Below are 27,168 nucleotides of genomic sequence, written 5' to 3'. Positions count from 1 at the left end.
TATATAGTGTCATGGAACTCGTAGGTGATTAATATCCTTATAATTCCCATAAGGGGGTACTTTATCACCATTAAGATTAAATGACCTACTATGTATAATGGTATGAAATGTCTCCTCAAATCAGGTATACGTCATGACTTTTATTAGAGGTATTACGGTATATTACATTATTTCTTATTAAATTATGCTTTTTTTTATATTCTTAAAAAGCACATTATGCTGCTTCATTTACACAGTACACAAAAGAGCTTTACACTGGTTTATAAAGAACCTGTTAAATATAAGAACATAACCTGGTAAAGTCAATCATATAATTCCCACTGATTATTTCAGAGTTTCATAATTAAGACTTTAAATCAGTAAATTCAAGTGAAAGAGAAACAAGAGAAGACAGATCTAGTGATCAGCAGAAGATTCTTCTGAAACAAATATATTCCCGGAACAGAAGGAGGATAAGAGATATGAACAATCCTTAACACAGACATTAGTTTCCTTTCTAACGATAAGTCTTGGAGCAGAAAGAGACACCAGACGCGGACAATCGGCTGATACAATGATACAGACACTTACACTGCTGTGGATGGTGACCATGCTCAGTAACGCCAAGGATGGTAAGTACCTCTTATATGCAAGAAGACCGACCAACCTGCAACTTATCATTTACATAAACAATTCTATTTACACTATGTAAAATAAAAGTCTTGACCTCATAGTAACGTGAGTTACTCCTCATCTTAATGACCAGAACAGATTTACAAAGTGCTGATACCATGACAATAGCAGACCAATAACAACATAGTTTTTGCAGCTAACATAACGATTTTGTAGAGGTGAAATATTATAATATTAAATATATACATTTATTTTAAGCTCAATATGTAGGAAATATGGACATGTATAGATTTGTGCCAACGGTTAACTTTCACAGAATTAGTGCAATTGTATTTAAACAATATATATATTTGTAATGTATGTTTTATTTGATTAATCACATGGAATGTGCGTCAGATTACTGCCGGGGTGGGAAACAATACTTTAAAGTCTTCAAAAGTGTCCCAAAGAATATTAGGCTCATTTCAGAATTTAATCTTAAGTGTTCTGTTCGGAATTTTCTCTAATATTTTTATGCCCCCGATATTCCAACCGAACCACAGGCATGAATTGTGTCCCAGCCCTATTTGTACACTATGGGCCTGAGTCATTAAGGAAAGTAAGGCAAAAAAATGACTAAATGTTCTCCGGGACAAACCATGTTACAATGCAAGGGGTGCAAATTAATTTATTATTTTGCACATAAGTTAAATCCTGGCTGTTATTTCATCTAGCACAAAAATACTTGATAGATTTATTTTTACACTGAAATTTTAAAGTTGATCTAGGACATGCCCTACCCCAACTATAAATCTGTCCCCACATTTTAAGTTTACCTCCCCCTCCAATGTAACATGGTTTTGCCCAGGTGCAAAGTTTCTCCTTTTTTATGCTTTGCTCTCCTTATTGACTCAGGCCCTATACGTTTAGCAAAATGTGAATTAACAAGCGCAGTGCAGAACGGCGATGCAATGGCGGAACTCAACGCCGGTCACCGCCGGAACTCCGCTGATCTCTGCTGCACATTACTGGCAAAAAACTTATTACAGTGTTGTAGTGAATGCAAATATCTATAATATATAATAATTAACTCTAAAATAATAAATGCGCAGAAAATACCTGAATATATAAATACAAAAACAATTTATTAGTTGATATACATATCATTTAATTTGGCAGCCAATCAATATAAAATTGGATATATTATACTGCATATACCGGTGTCATTAGATGATATCATCGATATTGAGGTCCTAATATTATCTTAAACACTCGAGTTCTATTTCTTTAGTTGGCAAATAATTTTATTTTTATATTTACATTTCATAGCGCTCTATGGTTATATTTTTTTAATTTAATGGCTGCCAATTTAAATGCTATGTATATCAACTAATAAATTGTTTTTGCATTTATATATTCAGGTATTTTCTGTGCATTTCTTTTTTCTTTATTTGTTTATTTCTTTTTAAGGGGAATGACACTATCCCCTATGAAGTCTACGATTGATACCATTTGTTATTTAGATTTTGTTTATCATATTAGCGCCAGAGATTCAGTTGTTGTTTTGTTGTCTAAAATAATAAACTCAACTATATGGAGACCTTATGATTTTCTTTATGCAGAGGATTAAGACTGTGTGAGATCTCTACAAATGTATACACCAAGCCATCTATTTCACTCAGAGCTCATGACTAAATAAACATTTTAGATAGATAGACAGATAGATAGATAGATAGACAGATAGATAGATAGATAGATAGATAGATAGATAGATAGATAGATAGATAGATAGATAGATATGATATAGATCATCAACAGCAGCTATTTATATAGCGCCACTAATTCCGCAGCGCTATACACAGAACTCACTCACATCAGTCCCTGCCCCATTGGAGCTTACAGTCTAAATTACCTAACACAGAGAGAGAGAGAGAGAGAGAGAGAGACTAGTGTCAATTTGATAGCAGCCTACCATAGGTAAAGTCTAAAAAAATGGCTGCCTCCCCTGTGTGCCCTTTAAATACCTATCATGATAAACCTGCTTTCAGACTGGATGGTATTAATTGCCCCTATGTTAGTCCTTGTATACAATCAGCCAGTGCCAAATTCTCTAGGTGTCGGCCCTTTTGGAATAAATGCTCAACTCTCTTTAATTAGTTCATGAAGTAATTATTTTTTTCTCTTTTTCCGTGGCTTGCTGGTGGATAAAGATGTGAAGATTGTGGGGACGGAAGGCTCAGACCAGCTGCCCATTCTCCGAGGAAGTCCTGGCATTTCTGGGACTCCGGGACCGAAAGGAGAAGCCGGAAAACCTGGAGATATAGGTTAGTGAGACCCCTCCAATAACATGAGAACAGAGCGTGTCAAACTGTGGCTCCCCATTTGCTGTGGAACTTCAAGCCCCCCACATGTTTTGGTAGCCATTGGCCATGCTGGAACTTATAGTACCCTCACGCTGGTTCCCCTGAAGCCTGCATTAGAAGCTAGGAAACTGAGATACCACCACAATTCAGATGTGTAGGTTAAAGCAGAAAACTATTGGAGAACACTGTACTCCGTGCAATCATTAAATTATTTCTAGAAGATTTACTGTATATCAATTAAATCTTCGCTATGGCTAAAATACCTTTACCTTGTATCTCTCTATGCTTAGCAAGGCGGAACGGGGTAGGTAGTGAGCAAGCCTAGCAATGTAAAGGCTTGTTCACGCTATAAAAAGTATGGGGTCCCCCTGCCATAATGGCTAACCAGCCCCAGGCCAGTCAGCACTGGGCTAGACTCCCTAGGAAGATTGGACCTGCAAAAAGTGCTAGCATGCTCTGGCACCCACAGCCCACTGGGACCTGTAGTGTGCCAACTAACAATGTAAAGAAAACACAGACACAAGTGTAAAAAACATTTTATTTGACGACACCCCCAAAACATCCCTCTTTATTGCTAACCTACATCCGAGCTCTTAATCTGAAATAAATTCAGATATTATTGGCTTGACAAAATAGCTTGACTCTTGAATAATGCAGCTATATATCTCCATAGCAAATAGCACAACTTTCTCTGCAAACTCACTTCTCTCTGTTCAGCAGCTTTATTTTTCCTGCAGTTCTCCAACTTCTGACAGCAGCAACAATGTGTTCGCTCAGCAAGCATCTATTTCCCTTGAAACAGTTCAAACTCAGTCTCTGAAACCTAACCACCCTCTCTATTGCCCTTACAAAATATATCTCTGTCCAGCACTTGCAAAAGGGCATAACACAAATCCACATCTTCAGGACTCCCCACTCTACCCCTAATATCTTCGCTCTAGTAGTATCTACTAGTAGTATCAACTAGCAAATAGGTGATACAACCAGCTATGCTTATTTAGAATTCCTGTACTCCAAAGTTCTCTGTTTGAACTTTCCTTCTTTAGCTGCTGTTTTCCACTCTATCCCAAATGGCAGCTTCAGACTCCTGTTGTCTCTCTCTTCACAGTATCTCTCTCTCACTGCTTTGCTACAGCCTCTTTCTCCTTACGCTCAGTTCTCTCTCTCACAAACTCTATGGGCTAGATGTACTAAACTGTGGGTTTAAAAAAGTGGAGATGTTGCCTATAGCAACCAATCGGATTCTAGCTGTCATTTTGTAGAATGCACTAAATAAATGATAACTAGAATCTGATTGGTTGCTATAGGCAACATCTCCACTTTTTCAAAACCGCAGTTTAGTAAATATACCCCCATGTCTTCCTCCTCAGCTTCTGTGTTTATATATTTCTCTCTCTGACTTCTCTCACAGACTACGACTCTGCCCTCCTGTTTTGGAACTGTATTCTCTCCCTTTGAGCAGGCTGGCTTAACTCCTCCCCTGACATCTCCCCAGTAGCAGTGGAGCTTGCTGGGAGATGTAGTTTTTCTTTTATCCTGGTGCACGAGCAGTTGCTCAGCTGCGCCCGTTTCACAAATAGTTAAAAAAAAAAATCTCACTTTACTTTTGTTTTCTAGATCTTGGTGTAATTTTAGGATTTTATATGATATATGTTTATTATTGATATTTTGTCTTTACTTTAATCCCCATAGACATATACAGTACAGAACAAACAGATAATAGAGTAGACTGAATGTGCATCATGTAGTATTGTCCACAAGTATAAAATATGTCTGTTTATATGTTCATAATTTGATGCTTAATTTCATTAATTAATATCTGCAGGAGATTGTGGACCCTTGGGAACATATGGAAACTTGGGAGAGCCTGGAATAAACGGTTGGTAATTTGAGATAAAATGAGCAAGAAATTTGTATAACGTATAGGATTAAAATAACTGAGATGGCATGAATATTTCCTTATCAGATACTTTAGTGATATTATGAGCCTGATTCATGTTCAGACATAAGTCCGTTTGAGTGCCGTATCTTGCAGAATTAGTTCTGCACAAGCATAGAAACGGACCTTACGCCAGTTATCGCAATTGTATGCAAATCATGTCCAAACGCAAATAACATGACTGTCTACATCTTAAAGGGCGGAACAGGGCAGGATGGGGTGTACGGACATAGACCATGTACAGTAAGGACGATTCAAGTCCTCTTAAGAATGCTTGTTTTCAGACATATCATTTGTACCAGCTACAGGGCAGGTGTAAGTGCCGACTGATAGTGATGACTGACACGGCATAGTCTTTGTTCAGCAAAGTACAAGTATGCCTATTACTAGACAGCACAGAACATGTGTATACAAGTAAGATAGGCTATTAAAACGTATTATGTGTACAGTATGGATTAAGAACATCTTGATATATATGTTTAATATAAAAAAAACATTTTTTTAAACCAATCATATTTTTCATTATGATTATACTGTTCAGAGATGTTCACTTATTTTATAATATAATATTTTGTATGCTTTCTGATGTGACATTACGTTGCACATACACTTGTGCGTATCCTGCGCTCTGTTCTGTCTGTTACCATATAACAAGTAACATTTAGACAGAGCATAAGATTCAAATTTAAACACATCTTGAGATCTGCCTGTATCGACATACGGTCAAAGCTACACTCATGTTCCATGCTCTTTTTAAAACGCAACTTGGGTGCAAGTTGCGTTCTGATTTGAATCAAGCCTTATATGCCTACTTTTGTACAACTGCATCTAATTGAACAACTGCAGAACTTGCGCCCTGTTAAACATAAATGAAGTATATACACAAACTCCCAAAGTTAGGTGGAGATTGATTTTCTGGGGGTGGTTTCAAAAGCCGTGATGTGGGTGTGTACCTTAAAATGTGCTGGGACCATAAATAGCCAGAGACAAGGAATCGGGGGTGGGCAGCAGCGCTCCCTATTTACTAGTGAGGGTGGCTGCCTTAGGAAAGGGTGTGAAAGTAAAGGGAAGTCCCAGCCCTTCAGATGTACATATGGAGATAGATTCCCCTAGGTGCAAAGGTGCTCGGTATAAAGATGGATATGGAGGTGGTGGTGTAGAAAACGATATAAGCTCAGAATTAAGGTGATGATTGCAACACTGTATGGTTATGTGAACTCCAACACTGTGGTCATGCAGTTTATTACATACAGATAAACATCTATCAAAGTACTACATGTGACCAGAATTGCAGCCCTTGTGCATTATATATAGAGAGACAGTGTAGCTTGGCAAAACAGTCGACAACTTGAACTGTATGGTAAAGCATATATAAAGCCAAGATGCACTAATTTCAAATGTCTCTTCAAGTACATATCAAAGTTATCAATATAATAGACACCTGTATCCAATTAAGTGACCAATATGTCATATAGTCTCAGTTCATAAGCATAAAGTATCAAGAGTCCAGAACTCAGTGGCCCGAAAGGTAATAGGGCTGGCGTCCAGGCTCTTTATAATACAGCATCTGCAGAGCTAGTTTGCAGCGTAAATGTCCAAAAGTCGGGGGTCTGATATGTGGGCGCTGTAAGTAGCAATTCAATGGCGTGCCAGCATAGTGCAGAGGGCAAGAACTAACAGAATGGCTAGAAACTTGGTAGGTCAGATACACTGCAGCCGAGCAGTAGCAAGATGGGTGGTAACAGAGACTTACACTAGTGTAAGGTTGAGGATGTATTCATTCTCTCCAATCCCTTCTGTCCCATCTATAAGCAGCATGTATGAAGATGCCGAGGTGGTAGACCTGGAGACAGAGTAGCCATGACTGGGCATGCGGTGGTAAAGATAAAGAGGTCCCTCGCTGAATCACAGTGGTATAGAAGCAATCAGCTAGACGAGGAGTTGTAGTTTGAGTTAGAGGTATGTATACCCGACGCATTTCACCTTTAGGCTTTCTCAGGGATATGGGTAATCTACTATGCTTGAAAGAGGGTTTAAATAGGCGCCATTCCTAGTGGTAGTTCGTGATTGGTTAGTTCTTGCTCAGTTTGCCATAGGTCCATGGTGTGATAGACAGATACTGCTGCCAATGAGAGACAGCTAGGCACAGAGCATATTAAACAAGATCACATATTATTCGATACAGATTCGACAGTGTAAAGTAAAGGATGTAAATAATTAATATGGAAAGTGGTAACATAAATACACTTTGAAGTATACCTAGTGGATGCTGAAATATAGTATGTTGTTGCATACATGATTAAAGGAATTGCCCCAATTCAAAATCGATATCAAGATCATCTGGTGTAAGGGTTTTCAGTATCCACTTGGATTCTTCCCTTGAAATCAGCTTCACATAGTCCCTTCCCCTTCAGGATTTTGCAACTTTACTAATGCTCATAAATTTGAGTAGTGATGGATCATGAGAGTGATGGGTCGCAAAATGCTCAGATACATTATGTTTCTCAAAGCCCTTAAGGATGTTTCTGTGGTGTTCGGACACCCTAACATGCAATTTCCTGATGGTTCTACTGATGTTTTTAAGACCACAGGGGCACTGTAATAAGTAGATCACACCTGTGGTATCGCATGCAATTTTATGGTCAATGGTGAACTCTTCCCCTGGTGGTATGGGATGTAAAGCTAGTAGATGGTTTTGTATGGCTGATGTGGCCCACTTTGCACGCTGTGCACCTTTTACAGTGATAGAAGCCTTTTTATACCGAGCACCTTTGCGCATTTACACAGATAAAGATGCATTGCAGTTCAGCATTTATTTAGTGATGAGCAACCACAAGACAGATCTGTAGTGTTCCAGACATTGCAGTCAGTACTGGAACATGCAAGGACTGTTATTGTTATTCTACTAATTCTTATCTGTACAGGGAGAAGGGTTTGGTGGAAAAAAAGAAGTGAAGAATCATTTTAGGCACTAGCTACATGTTTTACTTTACAGACATTTTTTTTTAGGGCAACAGGGTCCTTTGGGAGAAACTGGGAAGACCGGCCAACCGGGACAAAAAGGTCAGTGACATTATCACAGCTCACAAGTGTACAATCTGTATCATTGCTTAGACAGAAAAACCCACAAATATATACATATATATGTGGCACACTCACATGATATCCTCTGTCACTGGTGTGAGTTGGTGCATGGGTCGGCTCTCCCTTGGTAGTTCCCATGCTTCTAGCTCAGGCCCGTCACACCAATGATCCCGGCCACAAACTGCTTCTGATTTACAGACACACTATTTGCTGCCAAGATTATCAGCCTCCTAGTCAGCCCAAACCCCTTACTTTTGTACCGTGTACCCCCCTGGTAGCGGCCCTGGCTGCAAATAGGCTGAAGCAGGAAGCTGACCAAAATAATCAGCTCCGCCCTAGTCATAGGACTAGCCTACTGGCACTCAGCACCTTGATGGCAGAACCATTGTTACATTTCTAAATGATTAAAACATATACTTAGGAATAAAAATGATCTTTGAATGACTAACCTGTGCCTGTGGCTTTGTGGCAAATGATCCCATGCTCTTATCATTGAGTCTTACCTTGGCTTCAAAATTTATATTTGTGTTTGCTGTTACAGGTGACCCAGCGAAAGGACAGAAAGGTGAGCTGGATATCACATAGCTCCCAGGTAGAAGACATGGTCATGGCGCTAGCTGTAGGTAAACCAAACAGGTCACTTTAGGCACCGATGCTTAGGGGGAGCCTAGAACATTGAATGAGTGACATAAAAATATTATTTCTCCAAGGCACTCTGTTTGTTTATGTAAAAACATTTAGTTCGTCCCTCCCCACCTCTCCCCTGCCATTTGTTAGCTTGTAAAGCAGGTGGGCAGAGGAGGTGGATGTCACGCTGTTCCCCTCAGTGTCTGAGTGCGTGGCGGTGCAACGTGACCTCAGACCACGGCAATATTCCCAGTTTGAGAATCTAGGGGTCACTGGGCACTGGCACTGGTTAGGAGTCCTTTCTTTAAAGGCTGCTCTTGCTTTATTATATCACTGAAAAATCAGTGTACTAGACCGGGTTTTCTTTACAAATATCTTCACAGTTATATCAAGTAAACATATAATTATCGACTCTGGCGGAATGCGGTTATACCATCACAGGGCCAGATTCCACATTCAAGTCTTATGATATCAACATTGACACCCCCAGTGTCTTGTAGACAACACTTCGCACTATGTCTTACCATTGGTTGAACAGATGTTGATATAAATGTTCTCTTTATGTCCAGGATGAGTAACCTGCCTGTATATATAATTGAATACAGTATGCGGTGTGCTCCCTCTCTAGTATATATATTTAAAACTTAAATATTCCAAAAGAAGGAGAGAAATACTATTTTTATATATCAAGTATAGGTCTATAAAATATAGATCTATATTCAATTCCAAATTCAAACCCAATTGTTAGAGATTACTTATTAAAGTGATGGCATCTGTCCCAGGGCCATGAACCTCTAGTTAAGACACTAATTATTATGAATTGGCTATTATGAAGATCCTTATGCACCCAAAACCAAGCATGAAGCGTATTTTATGAACTAATCAAATGTAATATTACATGGGGTTTTTGATTTAAAGATGACAGAAGTCTTAACCATGCAACATACTATTAGCTGTTTTCTACATTATGTTAAAAATATTGGTAACCCTTATACATCGAGAGTCTTAATGCTTGGAAAGTAAACATTCCGTCCTAAAGATTTCCTGCTGCAAAAAACAGGATGGCTCTGGGGGAAACAGGAACAAATGGAAGTAGCTACAATTTCGGAGTGCTCACCATTAGAGATATTTCAATTATTCAAACTGGTTTGAAATTTGATCAAAGTTGCCTGATTCCGGTCTTGCTTGTGGTACGATAGTGATTGGCAATGAAAATAACAACTCTGCTAGAGATAAATATCTGGGTGAAATATACCAGAAGCCAGGAAAATAAAGTAATGTACAAACTGTCATGGCATGTCCAAACCAATACATTGCCTGATCTAATTATTTGTCCAGACAAGACAATTTTGCAAATGGCCTCAAGGGTCCAAATTTGAGTTGGCGCTTCTCATTTATTGCACAACAATGAATTCACTAACACGATCTTGTGTTTCGTCATTAGGAACAAAAGGAGACTCTTGCTCACCAGATTCACAGCGTAAGTTAATGGGGATTCTACAAATTAATAACGTTCCTCTTATGTGACCCGGCTTTGGTTGTTCATGTATTCTGCCATGTTGGAAATGTATCCTGTTGGTTGATGCTCGTGGTAAGCGCATGGACCGATCCTGCCCATGTATGTCAAACTAAACCTACATCAAGCAAGTCTAACCCTTTAGTAACTATGATACTTATAGTGATAACAAATAAATATGGGAAGTATTACATAGGTTGGACAATGCTGCATCATAGGTGCCTAAAGAGCAATTAAACATCTGCATATAAAGTTTTAGTTAAACTTATTTTATAGTGTGTGGATTTTCACCATACATTATAAATATGTTGTTGCTTACCTATCAATCACAATTATTATTATCAGAGATTTATCAGTTATAATAATCATAATAAGTTATAATAATAATAATTCAGTAATAATAAGAATATTAATAATATAACAATCTATTATAGCTACTCTTACAGCTCATATATATTGTTAGTGGTACTGATATAAGACAAACAATCCTAAATGATAAAAGCAAGTCAGTTGTGCTTGTTTCGAAATCACTGGCTCTGCTCTTGTGCTCTTGTGAATTAATCCACCAACCTGTAGTATGTACAGAGTATTTCTGTTACCTAAGAGACTGCAAGGCAGTTGCACAAAATGAAACATAGAGAAGCACCATTCTCCTAAGCAATGTCCACTTTCCTGACATGAACAGACATCACGACGGACAAGTTATTTGAAATATAAACCAGTTATTTTGTCTGCATTATTTAACTTGGCAATACACAGGATTTTAAACATATTGAAAACATGTCCAAAATTTATTTGCTATTTAAAGTCTAATTAAAGTTGTGAAAGACTAGTCTGGCGTATTATAACAATGGCTTGATAGACAGCTGCATAAGACAATATATGGCAATATTTTGAGACAAAAACAGAGAAGAGAAAAGCCTGCGCTTAGTCAATCTCATAATCTAAAGATCCGAAGCACATTTCCTTCACTTCATAATACTGAGCATGGTGCTTATCAGGAAAGTCTAAAAAATTTTTTAGGGAAAACTGTATAATACAATTGTCTGTATCCTGTATTCATGTCTTCCTTTTATCCTTTTGACTCAGGTCCGAAGAACTGTAAAGAGCTTCTAAAGACAAATAGTCTAAGTAGCCGATACACAATATACCCAGATGGCAAGAAACCTTTGAGGGTGCTGTGTGATATGGACACTGACGGAGCAGGCTGGACAGTAAGTCAACAATAACCATTCAAATATTTTGGACTTTTGTTTAAAAAGGGTTATGCACCTTTAAATGAAATCATAAATACGGAGATGGCACAGTGCGAAATTGCTATGAATTATTTATCATTAATAAAGTGTTCAACACAAACATTTGCAAAATTTCTTTGCAGACAATTGCTTCAAACATTGCTTCAAAAAATTATGTGTGTTTTTGCCTTGCTTATGTACAATTAGTACGTGTACGTTGTTTCCATCAAGATATGTATTTGCAACAGCAGGATGGCATGTACAGATAAAAGCTGCTGCAGAGGTAATTAGTCCACCTAAACACTTTAATAAAGAGGGTTTGAAGGTCCTGAATTAAACTCCCGGTATAACATGCTGAAAAGTTGGTAATCATAAGGAGCCCCTATGCACTTGTGGGCCGCGTGCAACTGCCCAGCATGTCCATACGTTTAGACGGCTCTATGTGTACTGAGCATGAAATTTTATACAAAAAAATAAAAAGGTTTTGTTGTTTTATTTGTGATTTTAAATAATGGCCACATTTCAATATTAAATATTTCTACAGTTGTCACTGTTTTCATTTTTTTTATTTCATTTCAGGTCTCCTTTAAAGACTTGACACATGTATCCAATAATTTAATCCTTAATAGTTTTCCAACTATTACTGTAGGTTTTTCAAAGACGTTGGGACGGTTCCGTGGACTTCTTCCGTGACTGGAAGTCCTACAAGACTGGGTTTGGCAGCCTCATGACGGAGTTCTGGCTGGGGAATGACAATCTTCATATGTTAACATCATCAGGTAATGATCAAATGGGCATTTTCAATCAGGTCCCTAATTTACCCTTAAATGGTATATCCACCTTAATATACTCATCAATCCTTCCTCCTTTGCAGATAAATACATCTTCAATAAAACATTATTAGAAAAACCTCATCTAATCTCTTATATTCCTAGCCATCTGTACTCTCTCCCCCATAACAGGATAGCAGAATGAACACTTGTGTGTTCTCCTAATCCTCCCTACTTACCTACTATAGGTTGTATGATGCTGGGCTGCTTGCTACTATGCATCATTTTCCACGTTTTGCCACATTGAATCCACTTGCTGCAAATGATAACAGGGAGGAGATGCCTAGATGATAAACGTCTCTAGCTCTACTCATCGTGGCGTCACAAAGATTACAATTGACTTGATAAATGTTGTCTACACAAGGTGTTTTTTTCCGTTCTATGCCCTGACATGACAATGTGCTTATAATGGACATGAGGTGGTACCACTAGTGTATGCCTTGGCTCAACACAATCATCATCATCCTACTCATTATCTCGTTCAAGTACAGCACATTAATTTTCAGATCCACAATTATCTCCCTCATCCTCTTGTACATTTGCAACTTCCAAAGTAGCAACCTCAAAAATTCAAATGGTTGAGAAATTTTGGGATGGAGGCTGTGCTATAATTACAGAGTGTCGCATCTGCCCACATCACTTGGAACTGGGCTCATGTGGGAGGATGCTCTACACTCCCGGGAGTCTGGGAGACCTACCCTGAATTCCGAAGCCTCCCAGACATTCTGGGAGAGTTGGCAAGTATGCACTTACCCCCTGAACAAGAAAATAAAGAGTTAACATTTTAATATTGTTGTTCTCCTTCTAGGTACATGGGAATTAAGGGTGGATGTACAGCACTATAACACCACCAAACAGTTTGCCAAATACGGATCCTTCAAAATCTTGGGGGAAGCTGAGAAATACAAGTTAATATTAGGAGACTTCAAAGATGGAAATTCTGGTGAGTAAAGAGCTAAAACTAGAAATAAAGGGCGTGATTCACCAAGGAGCGCAAAACTGTAAAGTGCTTTTTGTTTTTAAAAAAACATACCCATATCGGGTGATGAACATAGAGCAGAACAGACCTAGGGCCTGATTCATTAAGGTTCTTAAATTAAGAAGTTTCTTATTTACGCCTACTGGACAAAACCATGTTACAATGCAAGGGGTGCAAACTAGTTTTCTGTTTTGTATATAAGTTAAATACTGACAGTTTTTTCATGTAACACACAAATACTTGATAGCTTATTTGTACACTGAAATTTAAAGTTGATATTTGTGTTCTACATGAAAAAAACAGTCAGTATTTAACTTATGTGCAAAACAGAAAACTAATTTGCACCCCTTGCATTGTAACATGGTTTTGTCCAGGAGACTTAAATAAGAAACTTCTTAATTTAAGATCCTTAATGAATCAGGCCCCTAGACCTAACAGACAATACACTACATGATACGCCCAATATGTATGTGAAATATAAAGTCCCAAATGAGAGCACATAAAAAAAAAAAAAGTATTCAATGATTGTCACCTGGTAATAATATGGTCAGTAATGACAAAACCTTTTTTTTTTTTTTTTTTTTTTTTAAAGAATTTTTTCTACTTTTCTCCATAAAATACATTTATAAGGATGTTTTTAATGTCTGCTATACATTAAATACATTTTTACAGTTGCTCCTAATCAACACATGATCTTGCATGTATACGCAGCCGTCATTCCTAGTAATCGGCACTTACACCTGACCTCTAGCTGGTGCAAATGTTAGACTGAAAATCACATATCTTAGAGATGCCCAAAGCTTGGATCGAATGCTGATGTGTGTGCCCTTACTGTACATTGACTATGTGCGTATGCCCAGTCCTCTCCCCATTCTGCCCCTGAAATCGTAGGCTACAGTAAGGTATCCCTGCCCTCAAAGATATCCTGGATATTGCTGCGTTCATTGGCATATGGTCCAGGTCTGGTCATGTGCAGAGCGATTTTACACAAAATACGACATGTATCAGCATTTACGTTCCTTAATGATTCAGGCCCAAAGTCATTATATATTTTCTCTTCCAAGTGACAATGTGATGATCAGGGCCGGATTAAGGGAATGGAGGCCCCTGGGCTAAGGGCGCCTCCATTCCCCCGTGAGGCCCCCATTGTGAGCCGCCCGCCGCCCCCGTCCCTCGTCCCCCGTGAGGGCCCCCCCAAAGCGCTTACCTGTCAGTCCAGTCCTCCGTCCCCGGCGCGCTGTAAGCTCCTTACTGAGGAGATCTTGCGAGAGTTCACTCGCGAGATCTCCTCAGTAAGCAGAGTACTGAGCGCCGGGGACGGAGGACTGGACTGACAGTGCTCAGCAGCATTGATCGGGCTGGGGGCGCCCCCACCCCCGGACCGATCAGTAATGCTGCTGCGGACTTTGAAGGGCCCCCTGGATGCCCGAGGCCCTTGGGCTTTAGCCCAGTTAGACCTCGGGTTAATCCGGCCCTGGTGATGATGTGTGTGTTTTCTTACAGAAGTCTCCAGGGTTGTTTGAGTAAGGTGTAAGGGCTTTGATGATGGTCGATTTGGGTCTTAGGGCACCAGTGATAGTTGATTTTGATCTTCTGTGTTTCGGTGATGAGTCATTTGAGCTCGTAATAGAGTCCGTAATCTTTATTAGTATTTATTATGATTTATTACAATATGTTTATAATAAAATAACATAGTATATAGTAAAATCATCTTTATTAAATAATTGAATCAGTATATTAAAATGGTGTGTGCAAACAGCTTCCTATAACTATTTTACTGTATTCGGTACACAAGGAGGAAGAGGTATGATTGGCTTTTACAAGCCTAAACAAATTTATATCCAAACGTTTTGTGCTGGTGTATCATAATGTATATACCAAGCTATATTTTACAAACGTCAACATAATAACAAGATATTTGTAAGCGTATGTGTATATCGGGGAGGTATTTTAACTCCTCAATTCTGGGCACATGCGTGTGGACAAAGCACTTTAGAAAGTGGAACTATGCAACCTAATAAGTTATTGTTTCTTTAACTTGCCTTCAAAAAAGCAAAGACAGGCCATGATATTAGATAGTTTTCTAGCAGATATTAAGTATTTATGGCGAACTTCCGGTCCGCACTGAAATGCTGTTTACTCACCTGCAGTTTACTCACTGAAATGCTTCTCCTATGTATTTAACAAGTTATTTCTTCTAGATATTTCAATCCCAGTATTTCTGGATGTCTCTCCCTGTACTATCACCCTTGAAACTAAAACACAGTCCTGCATAAAGGTTTTAGATAAATATCTTCGGGTCTCCCCACCAAATCCCTGTCTAACTAAACAGTAGCCACAAATCTCAGTTCAGCAAACATTAATTCAATAAATAGTCAGTACTTATCCCACAGTTCTCCAACTGTTGCTTTCAGTGTGGCTCCTCTCAGCAATGGTGTCTGTCAGTCTGACCCACTCTTCTCCAATCGACCATCTCCTCACACTCCTGAAATCCTTCTCCAATCCGTTCCTCTCCTTCTCTGGAACTCTGCGTAATGAACCCGACTCCTAGTTCCACAGTGCAGCTTTCTCCAATTCACCCTCTCTCAATGACTCGGTTTCCTGGCTTCCAGCTTCTCTCACAAAACCTCCTCTCAGCTCTCCAGCGCCTTCTTTTCCTGCTTTTTCAGCTTTCCCACTCCTGCGTGTCTCTCTGAGCTCTGTATTACCCCAGGGCAGTCTGAGGGATGTAGTTTCCAAGCAGTCTCCTTGTGTTCTGTTTCACATACACCGTCTGTCACAGGTGCTGGTGCTACAATTATAATTGAGACCGGCTCATGTTGTAAGTGCTGTAAGGACCCCGCGGGGAGAAGTGCCACACAGGCGACAAACCCCTAATACTTCAGGAACTTACCACAATTCGCGGGGAGGACCGTGAAATGCCCTCTGCTCCCTGTCCCAAAGGGGAAATCTCTGTCAACTCCCTGGTCTGGTCCCTGGGAAAGAAACAGAGATTAAGGCCGTGCCTACCAGAAAAGGGTTGTCTGAGACCACGGCAATGAGCAGAGACACTCAAGTTAATCTCGCTTGCCTCCACCTTGTTTTTCTCTTGCGAAGGGCACGGGACTATGAGTACTTTGGACCAGGAACAGTCCCGCCCCAAGTACTCCAATGACCTCTTGGTGAGGGCCTAACCAGAAGGAGGAATAGAGTGTTATACTCACCGGGCACTCCAACCTCCGGTCCCTGCTCTCCTGTTCCTCTGCGTCACCTGTGGAAGACATAGCTTCCCTCTACTCTGCAAGTGAGGCTAGTATGTACAACACACACAGGGCCTGATCATCCACTAGGCTGACCAGGCTGCAGCCTGGGGCGCTGGGTCCCGGGGGGCGCGGCACTGCGGGTATTTTTTTTTCTTCATTCATTTTTTTTTTCGGGGTGGGGGAGGGGGGGTCGCCGCGGGGGGGGGGTCACCGCGGGGGGGTGGAGGGCTCGATGATCAAAAGCATTGGTGGTCAGTGGTTAGCAACACACAGCCAATCACCAGGCTGCCTGTTGCTGTGCAGCAGACAGGAAGCAGGACGTCTTCACTTCCTATCTGCTGATCTAAGGAGAGGAGCGACGCTGGCACAACTACAGGTAAGTGCGGGGGGAACTGCCTTGCTTATCTATAGGGAGGGGGGGAACTGCCCTGCATATCTATAGGGAGGGGGGGAAACTGCCCTGCATATCTATAGGGAGGGGGGGAACTGCCCTGCATATCTATAGGGAGGGGGGGAAACTGCCCTGCATATCTATAGGGAGGGGGGGGAACTGCCCTGCATATCTATAGGGAGGGGGGGAACTGCCCTGCATATCTATAGGGAGGGGGGGAACTGCCCTGCATATCTATAGGGAGGGGGGGGGAACTGCCCTGCATATCTATAGGGAGGGGGGGGGGAACTGCCCTGCATATCTATAGGGAAGGGGGGGAACTACCCTGCATATCTATAGGGAGGGGGGGGGGAACTGCCCTGCATATCTATAGGGAGGGGGGGAACTGCCCTGCATATCTATAGGGAGGGGAAGGAACTGCCCTGCATATCTATAGGGAGGGGAACTGCCCTGCATATCTATAGGGAGGGGGGGAACTGCCCTGCTTATCTATAGGGAGGGGGGGGAACTGCCCTGCATATCTATAGGGAGGGGGGAACTGCCCTGCATATCTATAAGGAGGGGGGGAACTGCCCTGCATATCTATAAGGAGGGGGGGGGAACTGCCCTGCATATCTATAAGGAGGGGGGGAACTGCCCTGCATATCTATAGGGAGGGGGAGAACTGCCCTGCATATCTATAGGGAGGGGGAACTGCCCTGCATATCTATAGGAAGGGGGGGACTACCCTGAATATCTATAGGGGGGGGAAACTACCCTGCATATCTATAGGGAGGGGGGGGAACTACCCTGCATATCTATAGGGAGGGGGGGACTACCCTGCATATGTATAGGGAGGGAGAGGGGGACTGTCATACAAATCTATAGGATGGGAGGGGGGGGGGCTGCCATGAAAATCTATAGGGAGGGAGAGAGGTTGATATGTATGAAGGAGGGCAGAGGAGGGGGGCTGATATATGTGACTGGGGGAGTTTTGATGTGACGGGGGGATAGCTACAGAGTAAAGGTAAGGAAAATAGCTGCAAGGGGGATGGATGTAGGGTGGGAGGTTAAGAAAATGGCTGCAGCAGGGGTTAAGGAAAATGGCTGTGGGGGGGGTGTGGTTAAGGAAAATGGCTGCAGGGGGTATTTAAAAAATAGAGCAGCTTTGGGGGGCAGAATCTCATGATTGTGTGGTGGTCACATGGGTGGTCTCAGCAATCACTAGAATACTAAATATTAGTGAGATGGGGCTGGTAGAGGTTTGTATTTGATTGACAACAAATATTCAGATATTGCTTATATATGCCTGTCCAATGGGGTACTTTTAGCTGGCCATAATGGAGTGTTTTGTTTTAACTAAAGGGCCTAATCATTCAGGGTTTGTTAACATTTTGCATTTTAATACATTTTTGCATTCTCAAAACAGGACGCCAACTTTCCAGAAGCCAGCGAGAGGATAACAAAGTTGCAAGAGAGAAGAGCAAAAACAGGTAAGAGACAATGGCACAATCTGTCTAAATTTGAATGCTTGAGAATACACCTGAACATTCATATTCAGGAGTGTTCCTATACACCTATATATTCGAAGGAGAGGGGAGGGGGGGGGCGCTGTGGCCGTATTAGCCTAGGGCGGCCAGAACCCTTCATCAGGCCCTGAACACACACAACTAACACTAGCTAAAAGGCGGCCTGAACCTAAACAAACTGTTGAAATATGTACAACAGACTATGGGTTTGTTTATATGCATGTAGTTACCATGGAGGGTTAGCAGATGGCGCTGTATTCATACAGAGGTGTATTGTTTGTCTGCTGTATATGCATGTACTTGTTTGTATATTTCCTGTCTCAACTCTCTGTGTTCTAGAAGAGACTCTCCGGGAAAAGGAGGTGAGCTGAGCAGCTCATGTAACTGATATGTTATGTTAAGAAGCTATTACTGAAAGCTGTTGTTATACTGATCCTGGTACTTAGTACTATATAAAGAAGATATACATCTCAAGACTCGTTCTGTCTGAATATAAAGTAACTCCTGAGGTGATTCTTTATCTATGAGACCTCCTGCTGCACACCTATGGTATCATCCATCGCAGAATGCCAATAGGTTATGGGCCCAGACTGGAGTCTATACAAGATAAAGTTATCAGGAGTGCATCCTAAGCAGCATCCAGATCACGAGCTGCACTGCAAGTCCCAGCAGGCACAGACAGCAGACTGTGTAACGTACACAAGAAACACCCAGGAGAACCTTGGAGAGAAAACTGTGAGTAAAACAAGTTTAATACCACAGAAGAAGAGAGAGATTCATACAAGGAAGGGTTATGGCCAATTACACAGATCTCAGACTAGCTGCTAGCAAGCTTTCTAATGAGAACTATCAGACATGGAAGTTTAAAGTAGAAATGCTATTAACCAGAGATGATTTATGGGAAGTCATAAGTGCAGACAGACCTGAAGGAGAGGATCAGCAGTGGATTAAGAAGGACAAACAGGCAAGAGCCACCATAAGTTTACTGGTGGAAGATGATCAGCTTATACACATAAGACAAGAGAGTACAGCTAAAGACATGTGGATTGCATTACAGAGGGTGCATGAAGGATCAAGTTTGAACAGCAAACTATTCCTATTAAGAAAACTATACCAAATGAGATTTAACAAAGGCAAGACAATGCAAGAACACATCAGTGCACTCCTAGAGATAACCATACAGCTCTGGTCAATGGGAGAAGAAATCAAAAGCAACCACATAGAAGCTATCCTCCTGTGCAGCTTACCAGATACATACAGTGCACTAATATATGCACTAGAAATGAGACCTGAAGCAGAAATCACACTAGACTTTGTGAAGAACAGGCTTATAGAGGAGTATCAACGCAGGAAGGAGCTTGCAGAGTGCAATACTGAGAGTGACACAGAGAAAGCACTTAAAATGGTGGACACTAAGCCACACACCAGGGAAACAAGAGCATGTTTCAGATGCAAGAAAGTGGGTCACCTGAAAAAAGATTGCACCATATGGAAGACAGAGCAGCACAAACCACCAGAAAGATTACACAAACAAAGAGCCAAAGCCACACTTACAGATACAGGAGCACACAATTGGAATGGAACATTTAAAGCGACAGTAACCCAATTGTCGGAAAAGTGGTATGTAGACTCAGGAGCGACTAGTCATATGACAAACAACTAGGACTTCTTTACTGAACTTGATTTGAACCATAAAGAAACAATCTACCTGGCAGATGGAACAAATATCATTGCAGAAGGGAAAGGGAATGGTCAATTCCTATGGTCCAAGGGTAATGGCAGCTATGCAGAGATACCCGTAACAGATGTGCTATATGTTCTCAAGCTTGAAGGAGCACTGCTGTCAGTAAAGAATCTAGTAGAAAAAGGACTTACTGTAAAGTTTCAGAATAATAAGTGTTTTATCCAAAATGGAAGAGAAACGCTAGCTACAGCCAGAATAAGAGAACATTTATACTGTCTGGATATCGCAGAACAGCAGGCAAAGCCGAGCGCACAGAAACACGCTGACTGTATTCACAAGTGGCATAGAAGATTAGGACATAGACACCCAGATTGCATAAAGGAAATGCAGAGGAGAGACCTAGCCAGGGATCTCACAGTGTCAGACTGTTCGGAAATGATGAAATGCCAATGCTGCATAAAAGCAAAAGCAACAAGGATGACAATTCCTGAGAAAAGTGAAAACAGAGCTCCAGACCACTAGACCTGGTACATAGTGATGTATGTGGACTTATGAAAACATGAACCGTAGGAGACAACAGGTATATGCTGACATTCATTGACGACTATTCCAGGTTCACAGTCACTTATCTAATACAAAGTAAAGATGAAGTCTTAGAAAAGCTGCAAGACTATGTGACCATGACCGGAAACAGGTTCAAGAGGAATATGCTAACTCTTCGCAGTGACAATGGAGGCGAGTTCACAGGCCAGAAAATAGAAAAGTACTTAAGAGGACTCGGTATTGAGCATCAGAAGACAGTACCATATACACCAGAGCAAAATGGTGTATCTGAGAGGAAAAACAGATCACTAACAGAAATGATAAGGTGCATGCTTACAGATTCAGGACTACCTGACAAATATTGGGGTGAAGCAGCAGCGACGGCCACCTATCTTCAAAATAGACTACTTTCAAAGGCAGTAAGGAAGACACCATACAAGCTGTGGCGTGGTAAGAAACCCAGCTTAAAGCACATTAGAGTTTTTGGATGCAGAGCCTTCGCCTACATTCCCGCTGAAAAACGAAGCAAGTTGCAGAACCGAGCAGTAGAGGGCGTTCTAGTTGGCTACAGTGAACATTCAAAAGGCTACAGAATCTTAAATCCAAAAACTGGAAAAGTAATTATAAGCAACAGTGTGACATTCATAGAAGAAACACGAAATGATGTCATAATTCCAGTAGACTCTACTGAAGAAGAAAGTACAGAATCCAAAGAAACAGATGAAGTAGAGATCACTCAAGAAGTTGAAGTACAACACAAGACAGATACCAGCGACACTCGGGAGAATACATCCGAGGGGGTGAGACGCTCTTCAAGAGAAAATAAGGGAAAGCCACCTGCACATTTATCTTACAAAGCAAAAGCTATTAACATACAAGAACCATCATGGGAAGAAATTGCCAATTTTTCAGAAAGAGAAGCACAGAAATGTTTAAGAGCCGCAAAGGAAGAAATGGAATCAATGGAAGACAACCAGACATGGACATTGACCAGACTACCAGTAGACAAAAAGGCCATAGGATGTAAATGGACTTTTAAGGTCAAGTATGATTCTAAAGGATATTCACAGAAATTTGGAGAAGATTATGATGAAACGTTTGCACCAGTTGTGAAGCACACTACCATTAGAACCTTACTCCTAACAGCAGCCATAAAAGGTATGCAAGCGAAACATTTCGATGTAAAGACGGCTTTCCTACATGGTGAACTAAAGGAAGATATATACATGGAACAACCACCAGGCTTTGTGAATTCTCAAAACCCAGATCATGTATGTAAGCTTAACAAGAGTATATATGGTCTTAAACAAGCAGCAAGAGCATGGAATACAAAGATAAATGGAGTTCTGACAGAGAAGGGATTCGTCAGAAGTAAAGCAGACCCATGTCTCTATACAAAGTTGGCAGATCAAAGATGGTTCTATGTATTGATCTATGTGGACGATTTGCTAGTTTGTTTCGAACAAGAAGGGGACGAAATTGAATTGCTACAAGAACTAAACCGTCAGTTTGAAACAAAAGACCTCGGCCACATAACACATTACTTGGGAATGCAAATCTCAAGAGAAGATGATGGAACATTCACACTAAGTCAGAAATACAAGATTCAGGAAACCATTGAGGAATTTGGTATACAGGAAGCAAAGTCAGCAAGCACTCCTATGGAGACAAGTTATGCAAAGGAACCAAATGATCAGAGCAACCTGTTACAGGATAACCATCTATACAGAAAGGCCATAGGAAAATTGCTATATATTGCAACCGTCACTAGACCAGATATCTCCACAGCAGTCGGGATTTTAAGCAGAAAAGTTTCTAAACCAACCAAGATGGATTGGAATGCAGTTAAGAGGGTAATTCGTTACTTAAAGGGAACGATTAACAAGAAGCTTAAGCTCTCAGCAAGCACAAGTCACAAGTTAACAGGATATGTTGACGCAGATTGGGCTGGAGACACAAGTGACAGAAAATCCACAAGTGGATATCTATTCTCTATGGGAGAAGGATTAATCAGCTGGACAAGCAAGAAGCAGTCTTCCGTGGCACTATCTTCTACAGAGGCTGAATATATCGCGGCAGCTCACGCCAGTCAAGAAGTGGTATGGTTAATGCAACTACTATCAGACCTAGGAATGCCTCAAGAAGAACCTATCAAGATATATGAGGATAATCAAGGATGCCTTGCATTAGCGCAAACAGAAAGAGTGAACCCAAGAACCAAGCACATTGATGTAAAGCATCACTTCCTGAGGGATCTACAGAAACAAGGTCTTATAGAGTTGAACTATTGCCCAACAGAAGATATGACAGCTGATATCCTGACTAAGCCTCTTGTCAGAGAGAGACATTGGAGACTTACGTCAAAGATGGGTCTAACTGAAGAAACCCAGTCTGTTGAGAAGGGGTGTTGAAATATGTACAACAGACTATGGGTTTGTTTATATGCATGTAGTTACCATGGAGGGTCAGCAGATGGCGCTGTATTCATACAGAGGTGTATTGTTTGTCTGCTGTATATGCATGTACTTGTTTGTATATTTCCTGTCTCAACTCTCTGTGTTCTAGAAGAGACTCTCCGGGAAAAGGAGATGAGCTGAGCAGCTCATGTTACTGATATGTTATGTTAAGAAGCTATTACTGAAAGCTGTTGTTATACTGATCCTGGTACTTAGTACTATATAAAGAAGATATACATCTCAAGACTCGTTCTGTCTGAAAATAAAGTAACTCCTGAGGTGATTCTTTATCTATGAGACCTCCTGCTGCACACCTATGGTATCATCCATCGCAGAATGCCAATACAAACAACTAATGGTCAGGAACGCAAGAGCCTACCTTTAATGGGGCCCTGACATCTTGCATCTGTAAAGAAACACAAACAGCACAACCAAAATACAATGCACAATACACTAATCGGCACACAGGCAGAGTAAGACTCTGCTGCGGTATCTGGCAGGCTGACCATGTAATACACACACCTGCTATCTAACCAGATGGCTTAGTATAGCTCTAACAGGAGCCTTCTGCTCTTCTGTTACCTAGGACTATCACCTAGCGTACTCACCACACACTGGAACTGCACCCTTTCTACTCAGGGCTCTCACGCCCGCTATCTACAGGGCCTGGTGCCCTCTTTACCATGGGCCTTATGCCCTACACCAGGGGCTCTCTGTCTAGCTAAGTACAGGGCATTGTGCCCTGGCTATGGGCCTTCTGCGCCCTCTGCCTTGGGCTTTGAGCCCACTAAATAAGGCCTTGTGCCCTTCTACTTATGGGCTTTATGCCGCTACCTAGGGCCTTGTGCCCTGTCGCACTATGGGCACTAGCCCACTCATTATGCCTTGTGGCCTACCAAGCTATGGGCATTAGCCCACTAACTAGGGCCTTGTGCCCTTTTGCTATAATGGGCTTTAAGCCTCCTGACTACCTATAATGGCCTTGTGCCCAATTACCCTAGGCCTTGTGCCCAATTACCCTGGGCCTTGTGCCCCTAACTGTTGCCACGGGCCTAGTGCCTGACAGTGTCCAGGGCCTTGTGCCCTTAATGGAGGAAGTGTTGTGCAGGCGGGGACCCGATAGAAGTGGTGCCCAGAAGGGCCTTACCTGCTTCCCTGGTCTTCGGGGATCTTCTCCTGGCCTCTTCCCACTGCCGCCGCTTCCAGGCTCAGCCGCAGTCTTCTGGGCTTGATCACGGCGATGTTCAGGCAGCAGAGGCGCCCTTAGCCCTGACAAGGGCTCTCTGCCGCCACTGTTGTTTTCCCCGCTGCCTTCTTTTCTTCTCTTGTTGATCGCGATAAGCTCTGGTCCACGTCCTGCCTCTTCTATCTCCGCCGTCGAACTGCACATGGTGGCGCATGCGCCAGCTTAAATAGCCGGCGGAGCGCCGACGTCATCACGCAGCGTCGATGAGACGCTACATAATGACGCAGCGAGTCCGGATTGTCCCGTCGCCGCACCAGTGATTCAAATGGCCGGGAGGTGAGCCCTGATTGGCTCACCACCCTGGCCGAACAGAGAAGACTCAAGGTCCAACTCTTGTGCTTTGCATATAGATATCACTTTCAAGAACATATTACGCTTCAAACACTGTTCAGTAGCTTGTGGAATTGGTTGTTCAATCCAGTGATGTTGGAATCAGATTTCTCAAATAATGGGAAATTCCTTAGAGAAATATCCAAATTTCATAATAAAATGACTCAATTACACTGGAGAAATGTTCCACAGCACTGGGCATGGCAGGCCCTGTAACCCTGAATTGTTTCACCAATAGGCGCCACAGATGGTGTGTTGTATGCTGCACAAAGCATTTTGAAACATGTTCAATAATATTGAATTACTCCATTAATGTCACGTCAAGTTCCCCCTGCCCGATTATTGCCCTTATTTACCCTTATGTATGTACTTGTCATGTGTCAGGAACTAAACTAACTTTAAAATTCTCCTGGCAGCTGCGACAGGAGATCAGCCGTATCTCTCAACATTCAGACTCACGACATTGGGACAAAATAAGCCACGCCCAAACCACACCCCATTGTGCTCGTAAACGCCCACTTATGGGGAAAACTCTGCACTTAGGAGGTGTGAATTAGCTGTTATGGCCCACCGCGGGGATAGGGGGGAGTCAGAGGGATGGGATTGTTGGACAGTATATTCCAAACAGAAGTGGTTCAGTTTATCTGGTCCTTGCAATTCTGATACTGGGGTGAGGAGTTTAAAAATAAGTAATGTATTTGGATGACCATCACCTTTATAAACGTATTGCACAACTTTTGGCTATAAGGGTTTATTTATTACATTATGTTAAGGTGTAAAATTTGCACTGAACTACAGCAACCAATCAGCAATAATTATTATTTTATTTGTCTAAATGATGAGCATGGGTTGGTGTAAATGTTGCACCGAAGTGCAATGTTAGTATAAGAGTGTCGTAGTCTTCATCTATATTGCACCTTATTGTTGACTTTGTACCATAAGAAATTTGCTTACCATAGTCTTATATGTGTCTTTTTTTCAGGGGATACTATGAATTATCACAACGACATGAAGTTCACCACAAAGGATCAGGATAATGATGAGAGGGAGACAAGTAACTGTGCTGAGTCGTATAAGGGAGGATGGTGGTATAAAAGATGTTATGATGCAAATCTAAATGGGTTGTATCATTCACAAAATGAAACAAGCGATCTTGGCATCAACTTGAACACAAATAATGGCTGGGAATGCTCCTACAAATACACTGAAATGAAGATCCGACCTGTTTAATGAAGTAGATGACAGCGCTATTGTAATAATGTCACTTCAAAGGCCAGCCCACTAGCGCTAAGACCTCCCCCTTCACTGATTTCAACATTTACATTTTTCTACTCAGTTTAGCTCCATTTTTATTTACATTATCGCACATTGTAATGTCTTTATTAAATTGCCTGAAAATGCGTCTAGCAGTATAAATAATTGCCTGGAAGGTGTAAAAGTCCAGCTCAGAAGGAGACATCACATTGGGGTCAACTAAATACCCAAAAGGAAACATCAGATTAAGGGGCCCCGGATTATTATTATTATTATTACTATTATTAATAACCTTTATTTATAGGCGGCCACATGAGGACTGCAGCGCTGTAAAAGCGCAAACAACAAGACAGTACATGGTATAACAGTACAGTACAGTAAGCAAATAACACTACAACTCTCAGCACAGCTACTGGGGTACAAGGGGTATATTCAGCGCAGGCTGAAACCTGTGGCCATTACCATGGGCGCCGCTAACAGGTTTAGAGTCACTGACAGAGGTTTAGAAGACAATGGAGGAGGGGAGTCAATAGCCAGAGAGCCCAAGGAGGAGGTGAGCAGTGTAGCTGGTGAGCAAATGTTATAAGTACTGAGAACAGGAGGGAGAAGGACCTTATCTACAAAAGCTTACAATCTAAATGGAAAAGGGCTGACAAATGGTTGACACATGGGGTGAGCCAATGTAAGGGGTTCTGAGGGCAAGAAGCAAGAGGGGGAGAGATGGAGGATGAAAGAGGGTGATTGACGGGATAGTTGATTGCTCCATTTGGGGCCAAGGGAAGGCTACCAACTAATAGCATGGGGGCATCAAGTAAGTGCTCTATGTTCAAACAGGACCAGCTACAAGTGTACAGTAATAGGTTATTATAGCTATAATGGTTTAACATCAGTGTCCAGCAGCAGAATAATCATGGTTAGGCCTATTTCCTTTTCTGAAGCCTTGTAGAGCAGTTCATATGGGTCAGTTACGTATGGTTAACAGTCGTACAGTAGAATAGGTAGCATTCATTGTCCATGCATGATGACTAAATACATGCAGCCTCATTCAAATATTACCGGCTGTCACGGGCACTAGGAGTCTTTACCCAGGGATCACCAGGTGATAGGCTTACCAGAGCAGAATAGGTGGTAATATGGTACTCTGGTAGCAGGGTGATCACGGAACAGGAAATAGCAGATGATGAGATGCTCAGGAAAGTCTATGACTAGCAGCACTGGCAATATGGAGGTAGTAATACACGAGGAACTGTATGGACAAAGGACACGTGAAGGTAGTCAGTGGTCTGCGGTAGCAAGTTGTACCACTGCTATAGTGAGGAGGAATGTCCAACAGAAACGAGGAGGTGATGA

At 41.6% G+C, this 27,168-nt stretch overlaps 1 protein-coding gene across 1 annotated transcript; it reads left to right on the top strand.

Annotated features, from left to right (window-relative positions):
• Positions 1–470: 470 nt before the first annotated feature.
• On the top strand, positions 471–25,966 carry LOC142101290 (ficolin-1-like). The gene is made up of 10 exons (XM_075185649.1): positions 471–611; positions 2,802–2,915; positions 4,780–4,833; positions 7,903–7,956; positions 8,519–8,542; positions 10,049–10,084; positions 11,210–11,334; positions 12,005–12,134; positions 12,994–13,128; positions 25,547–25,966. The coding sequence occupies exons 1-10, from the start codon at positions 554–556 to the stop codon at positions 25,792–25,794; spliced, it is 978 nt and encodes a 325-aa protein (XP_075041750.1). The 5' UTR covers positions 471–553; the 3' UTR covers positions 25,795–25,966.
• Positions 25,967–27,168: the final 1,202 nt, after the last annotated feature.

Source organism: Mixophyes fleayi, chromosome 9, assembly GCF_038048845.1.
Source record: "Mixophyes fleayi isolate aMixFle1 chromosome 9, aMixFle1.hap1, whole genome shotgun sequence".
Classification (NCBI taxonomy): Eukaryota; Metazoa; Chordata; class Amphibia; order Anura; family Limnodynastidae; genus Mixophyes; species Mixophyes fleayi.
Note: the sequence above shows the minus strand (reverse complement) of the source record. Positions and strands in the feature narration are given on the sequence as shown.